We start from the raw sequence: 18744 nt of genomic DNA on the forward strand, positions 1-18744 counted from the left end.
TGTTCAGTGAAATAGTTAAACTTCTTAGGTTTCAGAGTTAATGTCGTATTGAGATACATTTGCACCTTTGACCTATTTTTTCAGGAAGACAGCACTACATCAGTATACATTTGGTTTATGCTCTTGAATTTAACTTGATGATAATATAGGCTGGAAACTTAGTCTTTTTTTTAAAAAAATGAAAGCTTTGATTCTGGAGTGCAGTGCTGGATTCTGCAGCCAAAGCATCACAGGATACTGGTTACAAGTGTTTTTTAATTCTTAACTATTTTGTGTGATACTGAAATAAGTTTCGCTGGCCACTGATTCCTAGGATCATTCTCAAGAGCACCTTTGAAAAAACACACATACAACACTGGTCACCCTCTAGTCCTCCTGCATAGTAGCTCTTTTTAATGCTATATTATTTATTTTATTATTAGCTTGGCTAATTTGGTTTTTAGTTCTTTCTAAATTCCAATATAAATCATCTGGCTATGGAGATCTACTGGAATTTAATTTGTCTAACTGTGCCATCACCTCTCTTTTGATACCTCTGTCACTGTCAGTGCCTCCTTATCTGTGCAAAGTAACCCCAAGGAAGCTAATTCCCTCTTTTCCTGTGATGAACACTGGTTGAAAGCTATAATTTAGCTTCTGTATTGTTTCCTTCTCCTCTTTGATTGCCTCCTTTATATGTTGGTGGTCCAGCTGACCCACACTCCCCAGGGCACTCTGCTTCTGAAGTTCTTGAAGAATCCCTCATCTATTTTAGAGCCAAATTCTTCCATCAGTTACTGGCACACCACTTTCGTTGTTTGTTCTTCAAATAGCCTCCTAGCCTTCAGTCCCTTATGCCATGTTGTGCATGTGCTCGCATGTATGTGTACACCACTTTTCTCTTTGCTGTTCTTCCTCGCCTCCTTTGCCCTTCTCCACTACAATTCCTTCGCCAAATCTGGAGGAGGAGGTGAGGAGGCATTTCTAGAACAAATAACAGAAAAAGCCAAAACTCGTGATCTGAGAGTAATGGGGGACTTTAACTACGCAGGCATCTGTTGAAAAAGTAATACAGCAAAAGAGAAAATGTACAGGAAGTTCTTGGAATGTGTTTGGGACACTTCTTGTTTCAGAAAGTAGAGGAAGTAACCAGAGGGCAGCCATTTTTGACTTGATTATGAGGGGAACGGGTTGTGAATCTGAATGTGGAAGGCAACTTGGTTGAAAGTGTTCATGAAATGACAGATTTCATGATTATAAGGAAAAGAAGGAGTCAGAGCAACATAATAAGGACAATGGACTTCAAAAAGGCAGACTTTAAAAAACTCGGAAATGTGCAGTGTAAGGTCCCATGGGGAAAATATCTAAGGGAAAAAATGAATTCAGAAAAGCTGCTAGTTTCTCAAAGAAACAATATTAGAGGCACAACAGAAAATTGTGTGGTCACAAAGGGAAGATAGGAAGCTAATTTGGGCTGCACCAGGAGCTCTTTAATGACCTGAAGATCAGAAAGGAATCCTACAGAAAGTGGAAACATGGATACATTGCTAAGGTTTGAGTTCAAAAGAATAGCACGAGAATGCAGGGACAAAATCAGAAAGGCTAAGGCATGAAATGAGTTACACCTAGCAAGGGACATAAAAGCCAACCAGAAGGTATTCTGTAAATACCTAAGGATCAACATAAAGATGAAGGGAAGTGTAGGTCCTCTGCTTAGTGTGGAAGGAGAGCCAGTAACGGATGGCACCAATAAGGCTGAGGTGTTTAATGTCTGTTTTGCTTCAGTCTTCACTAAAGAGGTTAATTGTGAATAGCTGCTTAAAAAATTTAATATTAACAATAAGGGGGAAGGAACACAAGCCAGAATAGTGAAAGAGCAGGTTAAGGAGTGTTTAGATGAGTTAGCTGTATTTTCAAGTCAGGAAGTTCTGATGAAATTCACCCTAGAGTACTTGAGCTCGCTGAAGCAATCTCAGAACTGTTAGTGATTATCTTCAAGAACTCGTGGAGAATGGGTGAAGCCCTAGCGAAGGGCAAACATAGTATCTATCTTTAGAAAGGGGAACAAAGAAGACCTGGGAAATTATAGACCAGTCAGCCTAACTTTGATATCTGTAAAGATACTGGAACAGATTATTAAACAATCCACTTGTAAGCATTTAGAGGATAACAGGGTGATAAGGAGTAGTCAAGAACAAATCATGCCAAACTAACTGAATTTCCTTCGAAAGGGTTACTGGAGAGGGGGACATTAGATGTGATGTATCGTGCGTATAGTGCGGCTTTTGACAGAGTTCCAAACGAGGGATACATGCTCTAGATCGGGGTGGCCAGCCTGGGGCTCTGGAGCCACATGTGGCTCTCCAGAAGTTAATATGCGGCTCCTTGTTTAGGCACCGACTCCGGGTCTGGAGCTACAGTAGACAACTTTCCAATGTGCCGGGGGTGCTCGCTGCTCAACCCCTGGCTCTGCCACAGGCCCTGCCCCTGCTCCACCTCTTCCCGCCCCCTCCCCTGAGCCTGTCATGATCTCGCTCCCCTCCCCCCCCCCAGACTCCTGCATGCCACTAAACAGCTGATTGGGAGGGAGGGGGAAGCGCTGATCGGTGGGGCTGCCGGTGGGTGGGAGGTGCTGGGAGCAGGGGCGATGGGAGCTGAAGTGGGGCTGCTGACGTATTACTGTGGCTCGTTGCCAATGTACATTGGTAAATTGTGGCTCCTTCTCAGACTCCGTTTGGCCACCCCTGCTCTAGATGAAATTACTATAAGGTAGATACAAAGCTGGTTGCAAGCTCATACTCAAAAAGTAGTTATCCATGGTTTGCTGTCAAAGTGGGAAGATGTATTTAGTGGGGTCCTACAGGGGTCTGTTCTGGGTCTGGTGGTATTCAGTATTTTCATTAGTGACTTGGGTAACAAAGTGGCAAGTGTGCTTTTAAAATGTGTGGATGACACCAAGGTGGGAGAGGTTGCTAGCACTTTGGAGGATAAGATTAGAATTCAAAATTATAGACCAGTTCTCCAATTTACCAAGGTAATCAACCAGATGAAATTCAATAAAGACAAGAGCCTGTCACTGTGGACTTGTGTAGGGCTTAGCCATAAACCAGTCGGAGAACACTTCAATCTCTCTGGTCACGCAATCACAGACATGAAGGTCGCTATCTTAAAACAAAAAAACTTCAAATCCAGACTCCAGCGAGAAACTGCTGAATTGGAATTCATTTGCAAATTGGATACTATTAATTTAGGCTTAAATAGAGACTGGGAGTGGCTAAGTCATTATGCAAGGTAGCCTGTTTCCTCTTGTTTTTTCCTACCCCCCCCCCCCCCCCAGATGTTCTGGTTTAACTTGGATTTAAACTTGAAGAGTGGTCAGTTTGGATGAGCTATTACCAGCAGGAGAGTGAGTTTGTGTGTGTATGGGGGTGGGGGGGATGTGAGAAAACCTGGATTTGTGCAGGAAATAGCCCAACTTGATTGTCATGCACATTGTGTAAAGAGTTGTCACTTTGGATGGGCTATCACCAGCAGGAGAGTGAATTTGTGTGGGGGGGTGGAGGGTGAGAAAACCTGGATTTGTGCTGGAAATGGCCCACCTGATGATCACTTTAGATAAGCTATTACCAGCAGGACAGTGGGGTGGGAGTAGGTATTGTTTCATATTCTCTGTGTATATATAAAGCCTGCTGCAGTTTCCACGATATGCATCTGAGGAAGTGAGCTGTAGCTCACGAAAGCTTATGCTCAAATAAATTGGTTAGTCTCTAAGGTGCCACAAGTACTCCTTTTCTTTTTGCGAATACAGACTAACACGGCTGTTACTCTGAAACCTGCCACTTATTTTAGGAATTTTCAATCGGGGTTTAGGCAGTATGGTACAAGTGAAACTGGCCTTCAGACCTCCTGTGACCTGGTTAAGAAGGGAAGCGTGACCTTTGACCTAAATATCTGGAGTAAATCTCCAGCTGGCTTTGATAATCAATAGTTTTTTTCTTATGACAAAAATACAAATCCTTTGTCTTGCTGGAAATGGACTTACTAGCAAGCCCACCTCAAACTGGGAAGCAAACACAGATCAGCAGCTAGGACTTGCATTGCAGCAGTACCAGGAAAAACATTTCCTGCCGCCATGTCCAGTTCCTCTTACTAATTGCACAGAATTGCCATGTGCAATTCAAACTGCCATTTCCATGCTGGAGATTGTGTTACTCTCATTGCCAGGTTAATATTACATTTCCATGTGTTTCTTTAATAAATGTCAGGTCTCGCTCTCTCTCTTTGTTAGAGAGCAAGAACAACCCCCCACCGTGGACCTGTACAGTGAGCACAGAGATTCGCATATGCTGCTGTTGCTAATTTGTGCTGCTGCGATAAATTTAAAGTTGCTCACTTGTTGGAGAAAGACCCTTCTGATTTCAGAAGGTTTGACGTGTATTGTCCACATTAGCAATAAGAGATTTTCTAAGCAGCCTGGGATGAAAGGATACTTATTTTTCTCCACTGCATATTTATTTAATATTGCAGACACTTGTATGATGCAGAGCTGGGAATTTTATCATGTTTATTTCTTTTGTCCTAGACATCTTCAGGTAGCTAAAGCCAAGCTAGTTCCAGCCTAAGGACGGCAGCAAGCGGTATAATGCGGAAGCCAGGCCCTCAGAAAGGTAAGTGGTAATGCTCGGTCTAGGCGAAAGCCCTTCGATTGTTGGGTATAAACTAATGAATCAATTGTAGATCATTAGAGAGTTGGTATGAAAGTGGAGAGGAAGCTCTGGGGCAGAGCCCGAAGGGAGCGGAGTAGGTCTCCCTTGGACTGTAGTCCAGACGGGTAGAAGTTAAAGAAAAATCTCTGTTGTCATTTAGTCCATCCCTGTGCCAGTGCAATCTGCTCACAAGAGATGCAAAGCTGACCTGCTGTGGAGACCTCTCAGTCCCAGTGATGCTGTGGGGTGCCGCCAGGTCAGGGCAGAGATCACTAGGGGAATAGCACGGGGGATCTCACCCTGCAGCTGTCTGCACTGTACCTGCTTCATAGGTAAGACTTCAGTTCCCATTGCTGCAGAGTCCCTTCACCATCTTATGCACAATAACAACTGTCACAGACCTTATAAGGAAGCACTTAAGCTGGCTTGGATGGCAAGACTATTTGAAGGGAGCTTTTGCTATTGTCATTGCACCCCTGCAGCATCTGGGGCATCATGTCAGGAAGCCCTTCTAATGAGGCATGAAACTGAAGACCAGCCTACCTTGTGGAGATCAGATATATCACAGGAACTTACCACTAGTTGCCTGAATCTTTCATCCCATTACAAGGCTATTGCAACTGCAGACACGGAGCACTGTGCAGTTACAAGCAAGCTGCCTATGTGCTGTTTGCCTAAACAGAAGGATAAACCCAAGCAGTCTGTTTGCATCTTAGCAGTTAAGGGCTTTTGTTCCTTAAAGAAATATTGATTTCCTTTAGTGTTGTTCCCTACATGTGCATTACACTGGAGTGATCTCATCACACTTTCTACAAAGGATGGGGGAGGGGAGAACAGTAAAGAGTGAAGCATCCACTGCAGTTTTGTTCACATATGCCACATGCACACGTTTATTGCGGTAGATTTCCATGCTTGATTTCTTCCCTCTTCCCTTTATTTTTTTTTATGTCTCCTTTGCTTCTCCAGAGGTTTATCCTGCAGGAGCATTATTCTCTTTCTAGCACCACTTGTCCTTTAATGAAGTGAAAGTAAATGAAGGAAAACAGGGAACACATGCTGGGAGGCAGTTGGAGGGCCTGGAAATAAGAGGCAGGTTGATTAGTCATCAGTGTGGCCTCTCACACCGCTTGTCATCTTTTTGCCGCGTGGAGCAGGAGGCTAGCCAGTGTTGCTGTTGTGACCTCTGTGTTGTGAATGCAGTGCCATATGTTCCAGAATCAATCCATGTGCTGGATACAAACAGGTTCCTGTCCTATTTACCTGGTTTTCCATAATTCACTGAACTTTTTTAGCTAAAGTAATTTGCACAGTGGAGCTCCTGTGTTCCTGGAATTTCCTTCCCCTTTTGTTGGTTTTGTGTGCTGCTAATGAAGGATTTTGCATTAAAAAAATTAACTACAGAAATGTGACTTATCCTGCAGCGAACTCAATAAAGTAATCCAGAAAGCCCGAAGTAGTGAGCATTTGAGCAGAAGTATGGTATGGGAGGGCACAATCCTGCACTGCTGGGGGTGGGGGTATTAAGTGCCCCCATAGGTATTCTCCATCTCTGTCTTCTGAGCTTTGTCTTATCCATCCTTGCTTTTCTCAGGAGGGGTTAGAACATCTCCCTCCATGTGAAGTATCATTTGTTAGTCTGCCTGGGAACACAGTCATTCACATGTGGGATGTCCTCACTATTATATTGACTGTATGTGACAGCAAAGGGAGGTGCTTTGGAAGGTGTGGGGAAAATAAGGAGCTGAAGGAGAATATGGCTGTTTTAACCTGGCCTCTCCCCTAGGTGGGCCAACAGCCCTTTCAGCAGTAGTTTGTGGCTCTTTCAGGTTCTTGTTGAGAGCTTTTACATCCATTTCCCTACATCTTTTTCTCGTATCCTTTCACTAAAAACTTCTTTTTATGTTGGAAGAGTATATTTCATAGAGCTCCACAAAATTGCTTCTTAAAACAGCATCAAAATAGCTTAAAATAGCTTTAAAAATGCAATGTAAAATAAATGAGCTAGACTGTAATAGCAGTAAGGCATGCTGGGGTGTGCATTAGTCAGCTACCAGTGCATGGTGCAGCCTCGTTTGATAAGCAGCTCACCCAAACTGGGACTAGTAGCCTATTAATTCATGGTCTGTCGGGCTTCCATGTGTGGAGTTGCCTGTTTCATTGCTTATCACACTTTGGGAAGGGTCTTTAGAATCCCTCCATTTTTATGCCACTTCACGGTCTGTGGCCACCATCTTTGTGGGCAAAGAGGACTTGAAGTGACACCCTGTGGAGCCATTTCTTGAGCAGCCAGTGGGATGCTATCGAGCTGAATATGGCTCTCTGTGCAGGAGTTGAACAATACTCAGTGTTTCAGGCCCTCATGTCCTGGGCAGTGAGCACCCCATATTGGAGCTCAGACTCCTGATATTTTGTGTGTGATCCTTCAGGACTTTGGAGGAAACCCATTGATGCCCAAGCCCCTGGACCACCAGGAGAAGGGCTAGGTAGGTGATGGGGAAGGGAATAGCTGCACTGACCTTTATTTGGAAATGGGGATCTGATCCAGGCTTCCCCCTCCCATAAAACAGCACAGGGGGAGGCAGCTCCCTTTCACTTTCATTTCCCCCGTCTCAGCGTCTGTCCCTGAAGCCCACCAGCCTTTAGCCTCATTTCAAATGTTAAAAACTAGAAGGTGAAAAGGTTTGTTCCTTGCCTGTTGGCTCATCATTAACTATGAATATTAGCAAGTGAGAGCTGGTAGAGATTGAGACCCAGTAGACACCTGAGGGCGAATTTTCCTTCTCTTGAACTCAGTAGGATGAGGCAGATGTAAACTGAAATGGGGGCTTGGTAGATTCTGCCATGGATGTTGATGGGGAGAGAGTGAGTCAAACAGTGGGAGCTTTTCTCTTGTCTGGGGTCATTTCTTCCCTGGGAGATACAAAGTGCCTGTGAGTCAGAGGAAACCAAGGCAGTGTCCAGTGAGTAGCTGCTTGACCACCTCATGCTGATGAGTAGAACTGAATCAGGTGGGCTTCCTCATTCACATGAATGCTTTGTTTCTTGTCTTAGCCATAGACTGGAAAGATGGTAGAAAGCACAAGTATGGCCACCCATCAGAGTCTCCTTTCCAGTACCAAGGTAAGAAGGTGCTTCTCAGCTCCCTTCTGGTTTCTCTCCTTGAGGTCTTTGAATTGCTGAGGACCAAAACTCACTGCACAGGCTGGAAAACTGATGCAAACTGCATTTAAGGGGCCTTGCCCGTAGCAGTAGTATGTAGAAATGACTGTTTGCACGAGGGTACATGTTCTCTGGCACTATAGGGTTTCCTTACTTCTAGGTGAACTGTTTCTTTCACATTCATGTGAAATGGTTAATCGGGGCCCAGTCCTGTGGGTGCGATTGTGACTGTATCCGAACACCGAATACTACACTTTCCCATTTTTCCAGCAGCAGGATGTTGGTGTCCACCCCAGTAGACTGGAGCCCTTTGTGAGTCAGCTCAGCTGGCAGTCTCTTAGGAGCTGAGGGCAAGGTCTGGAGTTCTCAGCATGAGAGTTAATCACTCCTTTCCTCCCTTAGAGACTATGGTCTATCCAGTTCATTGGCAGGGCAGGTTGTGGTAGTGTGCAGAGCATCTGCAGATTAAGTTTATAAAACTGACAGTTCTTGCTGTCTTTCAGAAGAGACTTCTGGGTGAGTTCTGACGGCTTGGAGCAATGTAATTTATGACAAGGCCCCACTTTTTACCTAGCTTTATAATCTGGGTTTGTTAGTAAGGTTTAATTTACAGATTCCCCACTAAACACATCTACTGAGCCATAAGAAATTAACAAAGCATTCCCAGAGTGAATAGTTCCTAACATAGAACACTGCAGGCCTTTGTGTAGGGCGTTCTTATGTTTCTTGGAGCCATTAAGACAGCTCCCTGCTGTGCATGGGGGCTCTGTGTTATAGGGAAGTGATGGGTCTCTGGGTGTCATTGGGCCCTGAGATATATCCTGGGGGGCAACTCTGGGGATTCTCATCTGTGTCTCAGGATTATGCCTGAAGTCATGAGCATTATCCACCATCAGAGGGGCCATCATGGCTTGGAGAATCCTGCCTAGGCCCCTCCTGGTAGTCTGTAGGGGCTCCTTCATGATCTCCGTTTTGCTGGGTGCTGCATTGTTCTAGGGTGTGGGGAGGGTGTATCTTTTTTCAGGGACAAGATTGATTTGAAATGGTGCCTCTCTCTGAAATTTGATAACGTGGTGGGTTTGTTATCCTTTATCATTCTCCATCCCATGCTGAAAGTCTCCAAGCTCCCAGCCAGGGTGAGGAATTGCTAAAGAGATGCACTGTGCTCAGGATCAGTTAATTGTCTATAAACTGAACAAGTACTTGCGTAACAATAGGAATCCCCTCACTGCAGCAAATGCTCACCTGCATATCGCAAAGCTCCACACAAGGCCTCCATATTTGGCTGTGACAGTACAGATACAGCTGCTTTCTGGGTGACAAGGTGTGACAAAATGGGAATTTTTCATAATATTTTGTATGACTACTGTGTGTGCCACAGTTTCTCCTGTGTGCTGCATGGTTAACTAGGTGGGTGGGAAAAGGCTGTTTGCTCATTGCAGAGACCTAAAGATCCAGGTGTGACTGTTGCCTAGCTGTCTGGGCACTGGGCCCAGACAATGGCCCAGTCAATTGGTACCTACCAATTAACGATTGGGGGAGCCCACCCTCTGCAGAAAGCCAGCCAGTTTTGACCAGCTGGAGAACAAAGAGCAGGGTGACCATTTTTGTCTGGGAAACCAGAACAAAGGACAGAGGAGGGCCGTGGGGGTGGGGCGGTCATTACATGTGGGCTGCTGGAAGCAGGTCTCACTCTTCTGGACTGAGACTAAAAGGGCACAAAGAGAGCTCTGGGCTCCAAACTGACCCAGATGAACCAGGCTGTAACTTTCTGTTCTTCATGATAACCAAGGACTTTCTATGCTGTGTTCCAGACATCTAGTAAACCACCTGCTTTTACAGTGCTGGCTCAGAGTCAAGAGTTGGGGTGTGCATTGCTCCTTTTGGGTGGATAAGTCTTCTCACGTGCCCAATTCAGGTGGACTCGCTGAGAGAAGCTTATGGTGTGCAGCAGGGGTGCTGAAGGCTCCAAGGCTTGGTCCCAGGAGATGGTAAAGCCAAGGGACGTATCCCGGTGAGAGTATGACCCCAAGGGGGTTAACCCACTGAAGGTGTTCCTCCCAGGGACTGTTCCACAGCTGTGTGAGAGCACCAGATTCATGGATCTGTGACACAGGGGTCCTAAACGCAATGTGAAAATGGTTCCTGGCGGAGTTAAAACTGGACCAAGGCACCTCCTAGGACAAGGGAGTGGCAGCACATACTGTTCTAAACCCATTAATCCTGAGTGAATTCTTAGTCTGTATGTGGCAAGGCAAGAAAGTGGAGTGCACTAGGAGTTCCACTGGTACTTGTGCTGAATGTGAAACCTAGATGAACAGCTCTGTGTTAGCGAGAGCCCATGGAGAGTGCAGTCAAGCAGGATCTGCAGGAATTCTGCTGTCATCAAAGAATGAGAGCCTGGCTGCTTGGGAGGGTGAATTCTTGCATTTTCGAAAGCCACTAATGTGATTGGAATTGCGAGCAGAGAAGACACTGGCATTGTCATTTTTCTGTACTGAATCTGGACAGACTGTCCTGCTTTCGTATGCTGTCCTGATACTATTTAGCAGGCTCACGTATGGACTGCAGGCTTTAATGGGATGCCTTGATCTGGGTAGGGCAAACTCTCCTTGCACAGATGTGACATGAAATGCACATGCATCATGTTCAATAGGATTGATGACTCCTTGAGGATTGAAATGCTAAAGGAGCTCAAACCAGATTTCATTTAAACACACAAACAAAAACTCCAGCTTCATTCAAATTCCAGGCAAAAGAATTGTATTAAGTACAACATATGGTTGTGAATTTAAACCGATGCAAATCAGAAAGTTAAGACTTACATTGGTCACAAGTCCCGTAGCTTGACCTCTTGTGCACGTGGAGTGTTTTTCTCTAGTAAGTGGTTTTTAAAGTGGGCTAGGGCCCAATTCTGCCACTTTTACTCACGCTGATTAATACCTTCATTGAGGATACTCATGGAGCAAAGCACTGCCTAGAGTGAGGAAGTGTGACAGCATTGGGCTTTTAATCAATATGTTCATGCTAGCCAAGTTACCCGGGGTGGTGTAGCTTTGAACTTCTTGGCTCTTGTTTGTTTAAGGCCCAACTGTAACTTTGTATTATGGCATGTTGCTCACTGAATTTCCTGGTTTTGTTATGTTATAAGCGTATTGGTTTATTTGACCCTGCTGAACAAATCAATATGTGATCATTTAGGTTCATGTAAGAGTAGTGCTCCCTGCATATTGGCCAAAATTTGTGATTTGCAGGAGGAATGAAAGGAGCAGCAGAAGCTGGGGGGGTAAGGTGGGGGGGGAATGGAGGGGTGTCTGACAAGAAGTGAATTTAGTGCTAGTGAAAGATGCCAGACAGTGCTAGAGACCAAACTCTTTTCCCATAGAGCAGGCATCAGCAAGGCAAGCTTTCCTCCCTCTGGTCTGTCCACATTCTTCACCGCTGTCCGCTTTTAGGGGTGAGAGAGAGAGAGTTCAGTCTTCATGGTCCATTTAGTCCTCGGCGCCTCTGCTGAGTCAGCCAGCAAGGGGGTCAGTTAGCACCAGTTGAGATGCTAGTTTATGTGAAGAGAAGAGCTCACTAAGAACTGGACTCCAGGCACCAACTCATTTTGTATAAGCCGCTGAACAGCCATTCAGCATACAGGGTTCAGTTGCTACCGACTTGGGCCCTAGAGGCAGAATGATCCATATCCCATCCGAAAAGTAACAGAACCCTGAAAACAGAATATTTGGCCTGTGTTATATGGGAGATCGAACTAGATGATTACAGTGGTCCCTTCTGGTATTATAATCTATGAAAGTACCATTCCTAAGGTGGCATCAAAAGTGGTTTGGCATCTGGCTCCTGTGCTCTCTTTAGAGTGTGCACCAGGGGTGCTAAGCTCCAGTGCAGACAGAGTTGGAATTGAATGTGCAAGTTAATAATCATGTTTGGATCAATCTGGGGAGGGACCAGAGAAACCAAGGTTAAGATGACCAAGCCTAATGTATCTATATTAAAGTGTTTGTTCTGTTTCCCAGTGCAGAGCTCCGAATATGTTCTCTATTCCCTGGCCAAAAAAACTTCTGGATATATCCTGCCCTGTTCTGCATCACTGACTGCTTTCCCTTCCTTGACAAAACTCTTGTGTCAGTCCACTTGGAATCTGTAAAATGGGGTAATTTTCCTGCCTTTGTAAAGTGCTTTGAGATCTCTGGATGAAAAGCATTATACAAAGGGCTAAGAATTTTTATCACTTCTGCTACTAATACATTGCATTTGTGCAGAATGCACAAGGGTAAGTCACCCAAAGTTATCTGTGCCAATTGTTGTCTACAAGGGAGTGATTTTTAAAAGAAATGTCCTGTAATAAAATGTGTGCATATGTATATAAAGGAATTACCAATACAAGATTGTGGAGCCCTAAATTTGCCACATTTGTTCTGTTTTTTTTTAAAAAGTCAGTTTTCATTAAACAGAGAAATCCTCTATCCCCCTTTTTTTGCTTCAATTCTTTAAAAATAAATTGTTACCAAAAAAAACCCATGAGAACTGAGAGTTTCTGTTTCACTGCTGTGTGTCTGCTGACATTATAGTGCAAAGGCAGCAAACAGCACTAGAGTTTAAGCTTACATAAGTTTCCATCCTAACACTCTGTTTTCAGTGGCACGCAGCTTTCTTAAAAATTCACTGTTCAGTCTGGAATCTTCTAGGTTTGTTCTCTGCCAAAAGGTGGATTGATTTAGAAAGTTGGAGCAGAAGGGCTTTGCCTGGTGTTGCATAAGAGGAGAGAGGAGGAAAATAAACCCACTTCTCCCATAGTGTAAAAAACAAAAGGTTTTTTGAATAAAAATCTTAAAAGCACCTCAGCCTCTTTTCAAAAGTGATTTAGGCATGTAGTGTCTATGCAGGTTGGTTAAACCTGGCTTATACTTGTTTAGCTTGTAAGACATGTAAGAATGCCCATTCACAAAGTTGCACTGGTTTCACTAAACCAGTTTAAAATCACAGCTTTAGTTAAACTGAGACAACTTTTGTGTGTAAACCAGTCCTCAGTTTGCTTTGCAGTTAAGCCTTTCATCTTCTGGATTGCAACTATGGGACACTGTGCTGTTTGAAGAGACAATGAATGCTGGCTAACTGCTTAAAATACATATCTTAGAGAAAGGAGCACTTACATTAACAATCTGTCTACAGAAATATGCTGGGCCATTACAGCAATGAAACAAGTTTAAATACAGTGTAAAAGAGTGACAAAATGTGTGCTCTACTAGTGTGCATGTAAGATTGTAGACGAATGGTGTTTCTAATGTAGCATGTGAGAGATGGTGTCCTTACAGGTTCTGTCATTGTTCTTCCTGCATATCCACATGGGCAGAGTGAAGGTTGTAAGGTGTATAACCTTAACTTTTGTATTTCCAGATCTTCGAGTGCTTAACCGCACCACCGTATATTTTCTCCTTAATAAAGCTTTTCTGTCAAATAATAAGCAGATTAAAACCCTGATCTGTACACTGGGAACTGTAACCGACTCTGTAATTGTTTTGCAGCCACTGATGCTCTTGTGGTGGTTTGAGAATAGAGGTCTCTTGGGTGCTGTTTGTGGGAGTAGAAGCGAATGTCATGCAGGCTCTTGTAAAAGACCCTCTCTTATCTGCTTAGTCTAAGTGGCAGGAGTCTTGATCTGCTTCGGCCGCTTCAGTAAATTCCTCATTTAATAAGAAGTCTTCCTGGGTAGCTTAACGCTTTCCCTGGCCATGCACATAGATTTGAAAAGCAGCACAGACAGTGATAAAATGTGCTCAGCCCTTCCCCTAGTGGCGGTTTCCAGCTGAAGGAGCCTTTGCATTGAATAGGATCGCCTCTGTAAATCCCTGCCTGGAGGGTATGTCTGGGCTGCGATTAGACACTCACTTAGCCTGTGTCTACGCTGCAACTTTCAGCACTAAAACTGCAGTCGTTCAGGTATGTGAAAACCCCCCCCCCCCCACCCCAGCGGCAAAAGTTTTAGTGCTGAAATGCACCCGTATAGACAGCGCTGTATCGCTGGGAGCCGCACTCCTGACGACAAAGCATGTTTACATTGCCCACGTTGCCGCGCTGTAACCTGAGCAATGTAAACACACCCTTAGACGCTCACGGCTGGCCCTTGCCAGCTGACTCGGTCTCGTGGGGCTCTGGCTGAGGGGCTGTTTAACTGCCATATAGACATTTGGGCTGCAGTCCTACCTTGCAGGGTCCGAGACCCTGGGCTCCAGCTCATGCCCGAACATCAGCAGTGCAGTTAAACAGCCCCTTAGCCCAAGCTCCGTGAGCCTGAGTCGGCTGGCATGGGCCAGCCGCAGGATTTTAATTGCAGTTTAGACAGACCCTAAGCTGTGAACTAACTGTCCAGGACTGGTGATTTATTGCTGACCAGTCCACTCATCAGCTACTACAAACTGTATGATTCCTGCCCAGATCCATTTGGTTTCTTAAGAGGAAAAAGAGCCCCAGCTAAGGCAGCAGCCATAAAGGCAATAGAGTATAAAGCTTTGCTGTTGACTTTGGGGTGATTGAGCTCTCATCCTTCAGTGACTTGTTCTTAACTCCAAATCTGAGCAGTGTGTTAAATGTATGGCCTGAAGGAGCAATTTGCTGGGAGAGACTGCTTTCTCCTCTGGCAGCTTACGTCATCATGCAGCCTATGGGTTTGTGAGATCGGTGAGAAAAGCAGCTTGTACCCAATGCTACCACCTCCCCCTCTCCAGCCTGGAAATCCAGGACTTTGGCAGTGCAGAGGACAGGCCAATACAAGCCAGTTCTTCTCGTCTCTTGGATAGAGATCTGGCAATAATGGTGTAAGGAGCCCTGGGTGGCTGCTTTCCTGAGCTTTTTGTTGTTTTCTAGGGTCCCATTTTAACCCCCTTGTCTCCCCTCTTTGCAGGTCACTTCACCTGGGATAAATACCTGAAAGAAACATGTGCCATCCCAGCTCCTGCCCATTGCTTCAAGCAGGTAATTTGTTGGGTGGCTTCTTGGGTGCAGGGGGCGAGGGTCTTTTTATGATCCTCAAGCTCCGATTCAGGACAAGCCTTAGAATAGGCTCTGGCCCTTTAATCCAAGACGGAGGAGCAGCAGGGAAAGCAGACCCTTGGCAGGACTGTGCATAGTTAAGCAAAGATAAAAGAGAGACATTTATTCAAGCCATGAATGTTATAGAATAACCCAGGGGACTTAACTCTCAGATGTGCATGGGTGGGAACATCAAAGCTCTGTGTCTCTGGTGAGCTCAGGTGCTGGAGGGAAGTGTATATAAGCTAGATCATTGCTTAGTGTAGTTACGATTTAGATTTCACTGAATGCAGGCCAGTAAAGGGAGTATTTTTGCAGTTTCCCTTCTGCAAAATGGCCTGGATCTCGGTGAGCTGTTTCACTTTCTCCTGGGCTGTAGTATCCAGTATTTGGCTATGTTGCCTGGCTGTGCAGGCTGCCAGAATCATCGGTCAGGTTGATGTGAGGGCCCAGGACTGAACTAGCGGGGGGTGGGGTGGGTCAGAATTGTGGGGCCTCAGCCACACTGTGTGTGGAGTTCCAAGATTAGCCTGTGTTACAGCTGGTGCTTGGAGCGCCTCACTCGCCCGCTCAGACTGTATTTGTGTTGTATTTTAAAAGCAAAAGGCGTCTGTGTGTGTTCGGGGGCTGTTAAATAGCCCCCTGTGTGTTATGCTGGTGGGTGTCTGAGGTGGGGCAAGGCCCCAGAAAAGGAGCTGGCTCAAGGTGAAACTTGTGGCAAAAGGCGATAGATAGTGGGTGGCTGGGTGCCAGGGCCTTCATTCACTGAGCTCTCCTTGCTGCGCTCTGCATTGGCCTGGAGGGCACTGTCCATCCGCAGTTACCAGGAGCCGTGGGGCTGGGGTTCTGAGAAGGAAATGGGACATATGTGAAGTCCTGGCTCTTGTTCTCTGCAGTCGTACACTCCGCCCAGCAATGAATTCAAGATCAGCATGAAACTAGAAGCCCAGGACCCCAGAAACACCACTTCCACCTGCATCGCCACTGTGGTGGGTCTGACAGGCGCACGGCTGCGCCTGCGTCTTGATGGCAGCGACAACAAGAATGACTTCTGGCGGCTGGTGGACTCTGCTGAAATCCAGCCCATAGGGAACTGCGAGAAGAATGGAGGGATGCTGCAGCCCCCTCTGGGTGAGCCTGAAATCCTGTCATCCGACCAATGGAAAACAGCCACAAGCTGGGAGGGGTGGGGGGAACCTAATACCCTTTTTGCTTTCCCTGCTCAGTACAGGAAGGCATGGACTGTACTCACGTACCGGGTCTTGTTTCACTGTGTGTGCTTACCAAGGGGCTGTCACTAATCTGACTTTCCTCCACGCAAAAACAGACAGGTTCTCCCACAATGCACTGGGAATCAGAGGGCTCAGTTTACTGAGGTGCTAAGAACCATGGGATATGACCAGAAGTCCTAGCACCTCCCACAGGTGAGTGGAGCACCAGTGTGGACTCACTGACTCTTGTGTGGCTTTGCAGTGTGGCTGCTCACACCTGGGCTATGCCAGCCCAGAGACTCAGCCCCATGTGCAGATCATGTGAGTGAATCTACTGTGCAGACATCCCCTCAGTCTCCCCAGCTCTAGGCTGGCCTGACTTTGGCCCACCACCTGTGGTCCCTGTGAGCTGCGCATTTGGACAGCCGTGCAGAAGAGATTCAAATGCTGCCCAGCTGGTTAGAGAGCACGCACAACCAGCAGCATGTGTTCAGGTGCCCTTCCCCTGACATTGTGCCATCCTGCAGCTACTCCTGGGACCCTCCTGCTGGCTGTGCAGAGCAGGGGTGGAGGGGAGGAGGGTGCTGATGTCAGGGTGTTCCCTGCCCCTGTACCCCATCTCCGCAGAGCAGGGCAGAGGGGACAGCCTGGTTCAGGAGGACTTGGAATGTCTGAGTTATGAATGGTGAGTGTCTGAGTGCCTTTTTTAAAGAGACAGTGCACTGTTTCTGAGATTTCCCCAGCAGCCAGCTCACACAGTCTCTCTCTGTCTCTCCCTCCCTCTGTATCCCATCTCTGAGGAGGGGAGACAACAGGACTCAGGACAGATCAGAAGAGCTTTCAGTGAATGTCTTAAAGAGACAATGCACACAAACACACACACTCTCACACTGTGTCTCACTCACTTCCCAACACATACTTGCATTAATTTGTTGTTACTTCTTGGTACTTTCTGCAATGCAGATATATGCTCTGTAATTTTATTCTTTCAAAGTGTGTTATTTTAGTGTTTTGACTAGTCAATGCATTTCATAATTTTTATTTCTCTCTTGCACTTAAGTTTAATTCTTTGAGTCGTAATTTCTAAAATGCCTAACTTGACCTGGCTGGAGTAATTAATTATCCCTACGGTAACTTTTAAAAAATATATATTATATCTAGGCTTTTTGTTTCTACTGGTGGCGCACATCCACACATACCTTGGTGCACATAACAAAACTTATTCCCACCTGGATGGAAAAAATGAGAGGGAAGACTGGTGCAAGTGGTGACCAATCTAATTTGCAAGTCGGGCTCAACGGGTAGTGGTCAACGGCTCCATGTCTAGTTGGTAGCCGGTATCAAGTGGAGTGCCCCAAGGGTCAGTCCTGGGGCCAGTTTTGTTGAATATCTTCATTAATGATCTGGAGGATGGCATGGACTGCACCCTCAGCAAGTTTGTAGATGACACTAAACTGGGAGGAGAGGTAGATACGCTGGAGGGTAGGGATAGGATACAGAGGGCCCTAGACAAATTAAGAGGATTGGGCCAAAAGAAATCTGATGAGGTTCAACAAGGATAAATGCAGAGTCCTGCACTTAGGACGAAAGAATACCATGCACTGCTACAGACTAGGGACCGAATGGCTAGGCAGCAGTTCTGCAGAAAAGGACCTAGGGGTTACAGTGGACGAGAAGCTGGATAGGAGTCAACAGTGTGCCCCTGTAGCCAAGAAGGCTAATGGCATTTTGGGCTGTGTAAGTAGGAGCATTTCCAGCAGATCGAGGGATGTGATCGTTCCCCTCTATTCGACATTGGTGAGACCTCATCTGGAGTACTGTGTCCAGTTTAGGGTCCCACACTACAAGGAGAATGTGGAAAAATTGGAAAGAGTCCAACGGAAGGCAACAAAATTATTAGTATCAGAGGGGTAGCCATGTTAGTCTGGATCTGTAAAAGTGACAGAGTCCTGTGGCACCTTATAGACTAACAGACGTGTTGGAGCATGAGCTTTCGTGGGTGAATACCCACTTCGTCGGATGCATGCAGTGGAAATTTCCAGAGGCAGGTATAAATATGCAAGCAAGAATCAGGCTAGGGATGACAAGGTTAGTTCAGTCGGGGAGGATGAGGCCCTCTTCTAGCAGTTGAGGTGTGAACACCAAGGAAGGAGAAACTGCTTTTGGAGTTGGTGAGCCAGTCACAGTCTGTTTAGTCCTGAGCGGATGGTGTCAAATTTGTAAATGAACTGAAGCTCAGCAGTTTCTCTTTGAAGTCTGGTCCTGAAGTTTTTTTGCTGCAGGATGGCGACCTTTACATCTGCTATTGTGTGTCTAGGGAGGTTGAAGTGTTCTCCTACAGGTTTTTGTATATTGCCATTCCTAATATCTGATTTGTGTCCATTTATCCTTTTACGTAGGGACTGTCCAGGTTGGCCGATGCACATAGCAGAGGGGCATTGCTGGCACATGATGGCGTATATTACATTGGTGGATGTGCAGGTGAATGAACCGGTGATGGTGTGGCTGATCTAGTTAGGTCCTGTAATCATGTCACTGGTGTAGGTATGTGGGCAGAGTTAGCATCGAGGTTTGTTGCATGGATTGGTTCCTGAGTTAGAGTTACTATGGTGTGGTGTGAAGTTGCTGGTGAGAATATGCTTCAGGTTGGCGGG

At 45.8% G+C, this 18744-nt stretch overlaps 1 protein-coding gene across 6 annotated transcripts in view; it reads left to right on the top strand.

The window, feature by feature from the left end:
• SCMH1 (Scm polycomb group protein homolog 1) overlaps nucleotides 1–18744 on the top strand; it is a 121059-nt gene that overhangs the window by 15613 nt on the left and 86702 nt on the right. For 3 of the 6 annotated variants that reach the window (XM_073317931.2, XM_073317932.2, XM_073317934.2), the window contains exons 2-5: nucleotides 4562–4646; nucleotides 7737–7805; nucleotides 14752–14822; nucleotides 15776–16010. In XM_073317931.2, coding sequence (XP_073174032.1) covers nucleotides 4622–4646; nucleotides 7737–7805; nucleotides 14752–14822; nucleotides 15776–16010 — 400 coding nt within the window. In that variant the 5' untranslated portion in view covers nucleotides 4562–4621. Of the gene's footprint in view, nucleotides 1–4561; nucleotides 4647–7736; nucleotides 7806–14751; nucleotides 14823–15775; nucleotides 16011–16222; nucleotides 16304–18744 lie in introns of those variants that run through there. The other 3 variants (XM_073317933.2, XM_073317937.2, XM_073317938.2) reach the window with 3 other exon arrangements.

The sequence above is a fragment of the Lepidochelys kempii genome, chromosome 19 (genome assembly GCF_965140285.1).
Source record: "Lepidochelys kempii isolate rLepKem1 chromosome 19, rLepKem1.hap1, whole genome shotgun sequence".
Taxonomy (NCBI): Eukaryota; Metazoa; Chordata; order Testudines; family Cheloniidae; genus Lepidochelys; species Lepidochelys kempii.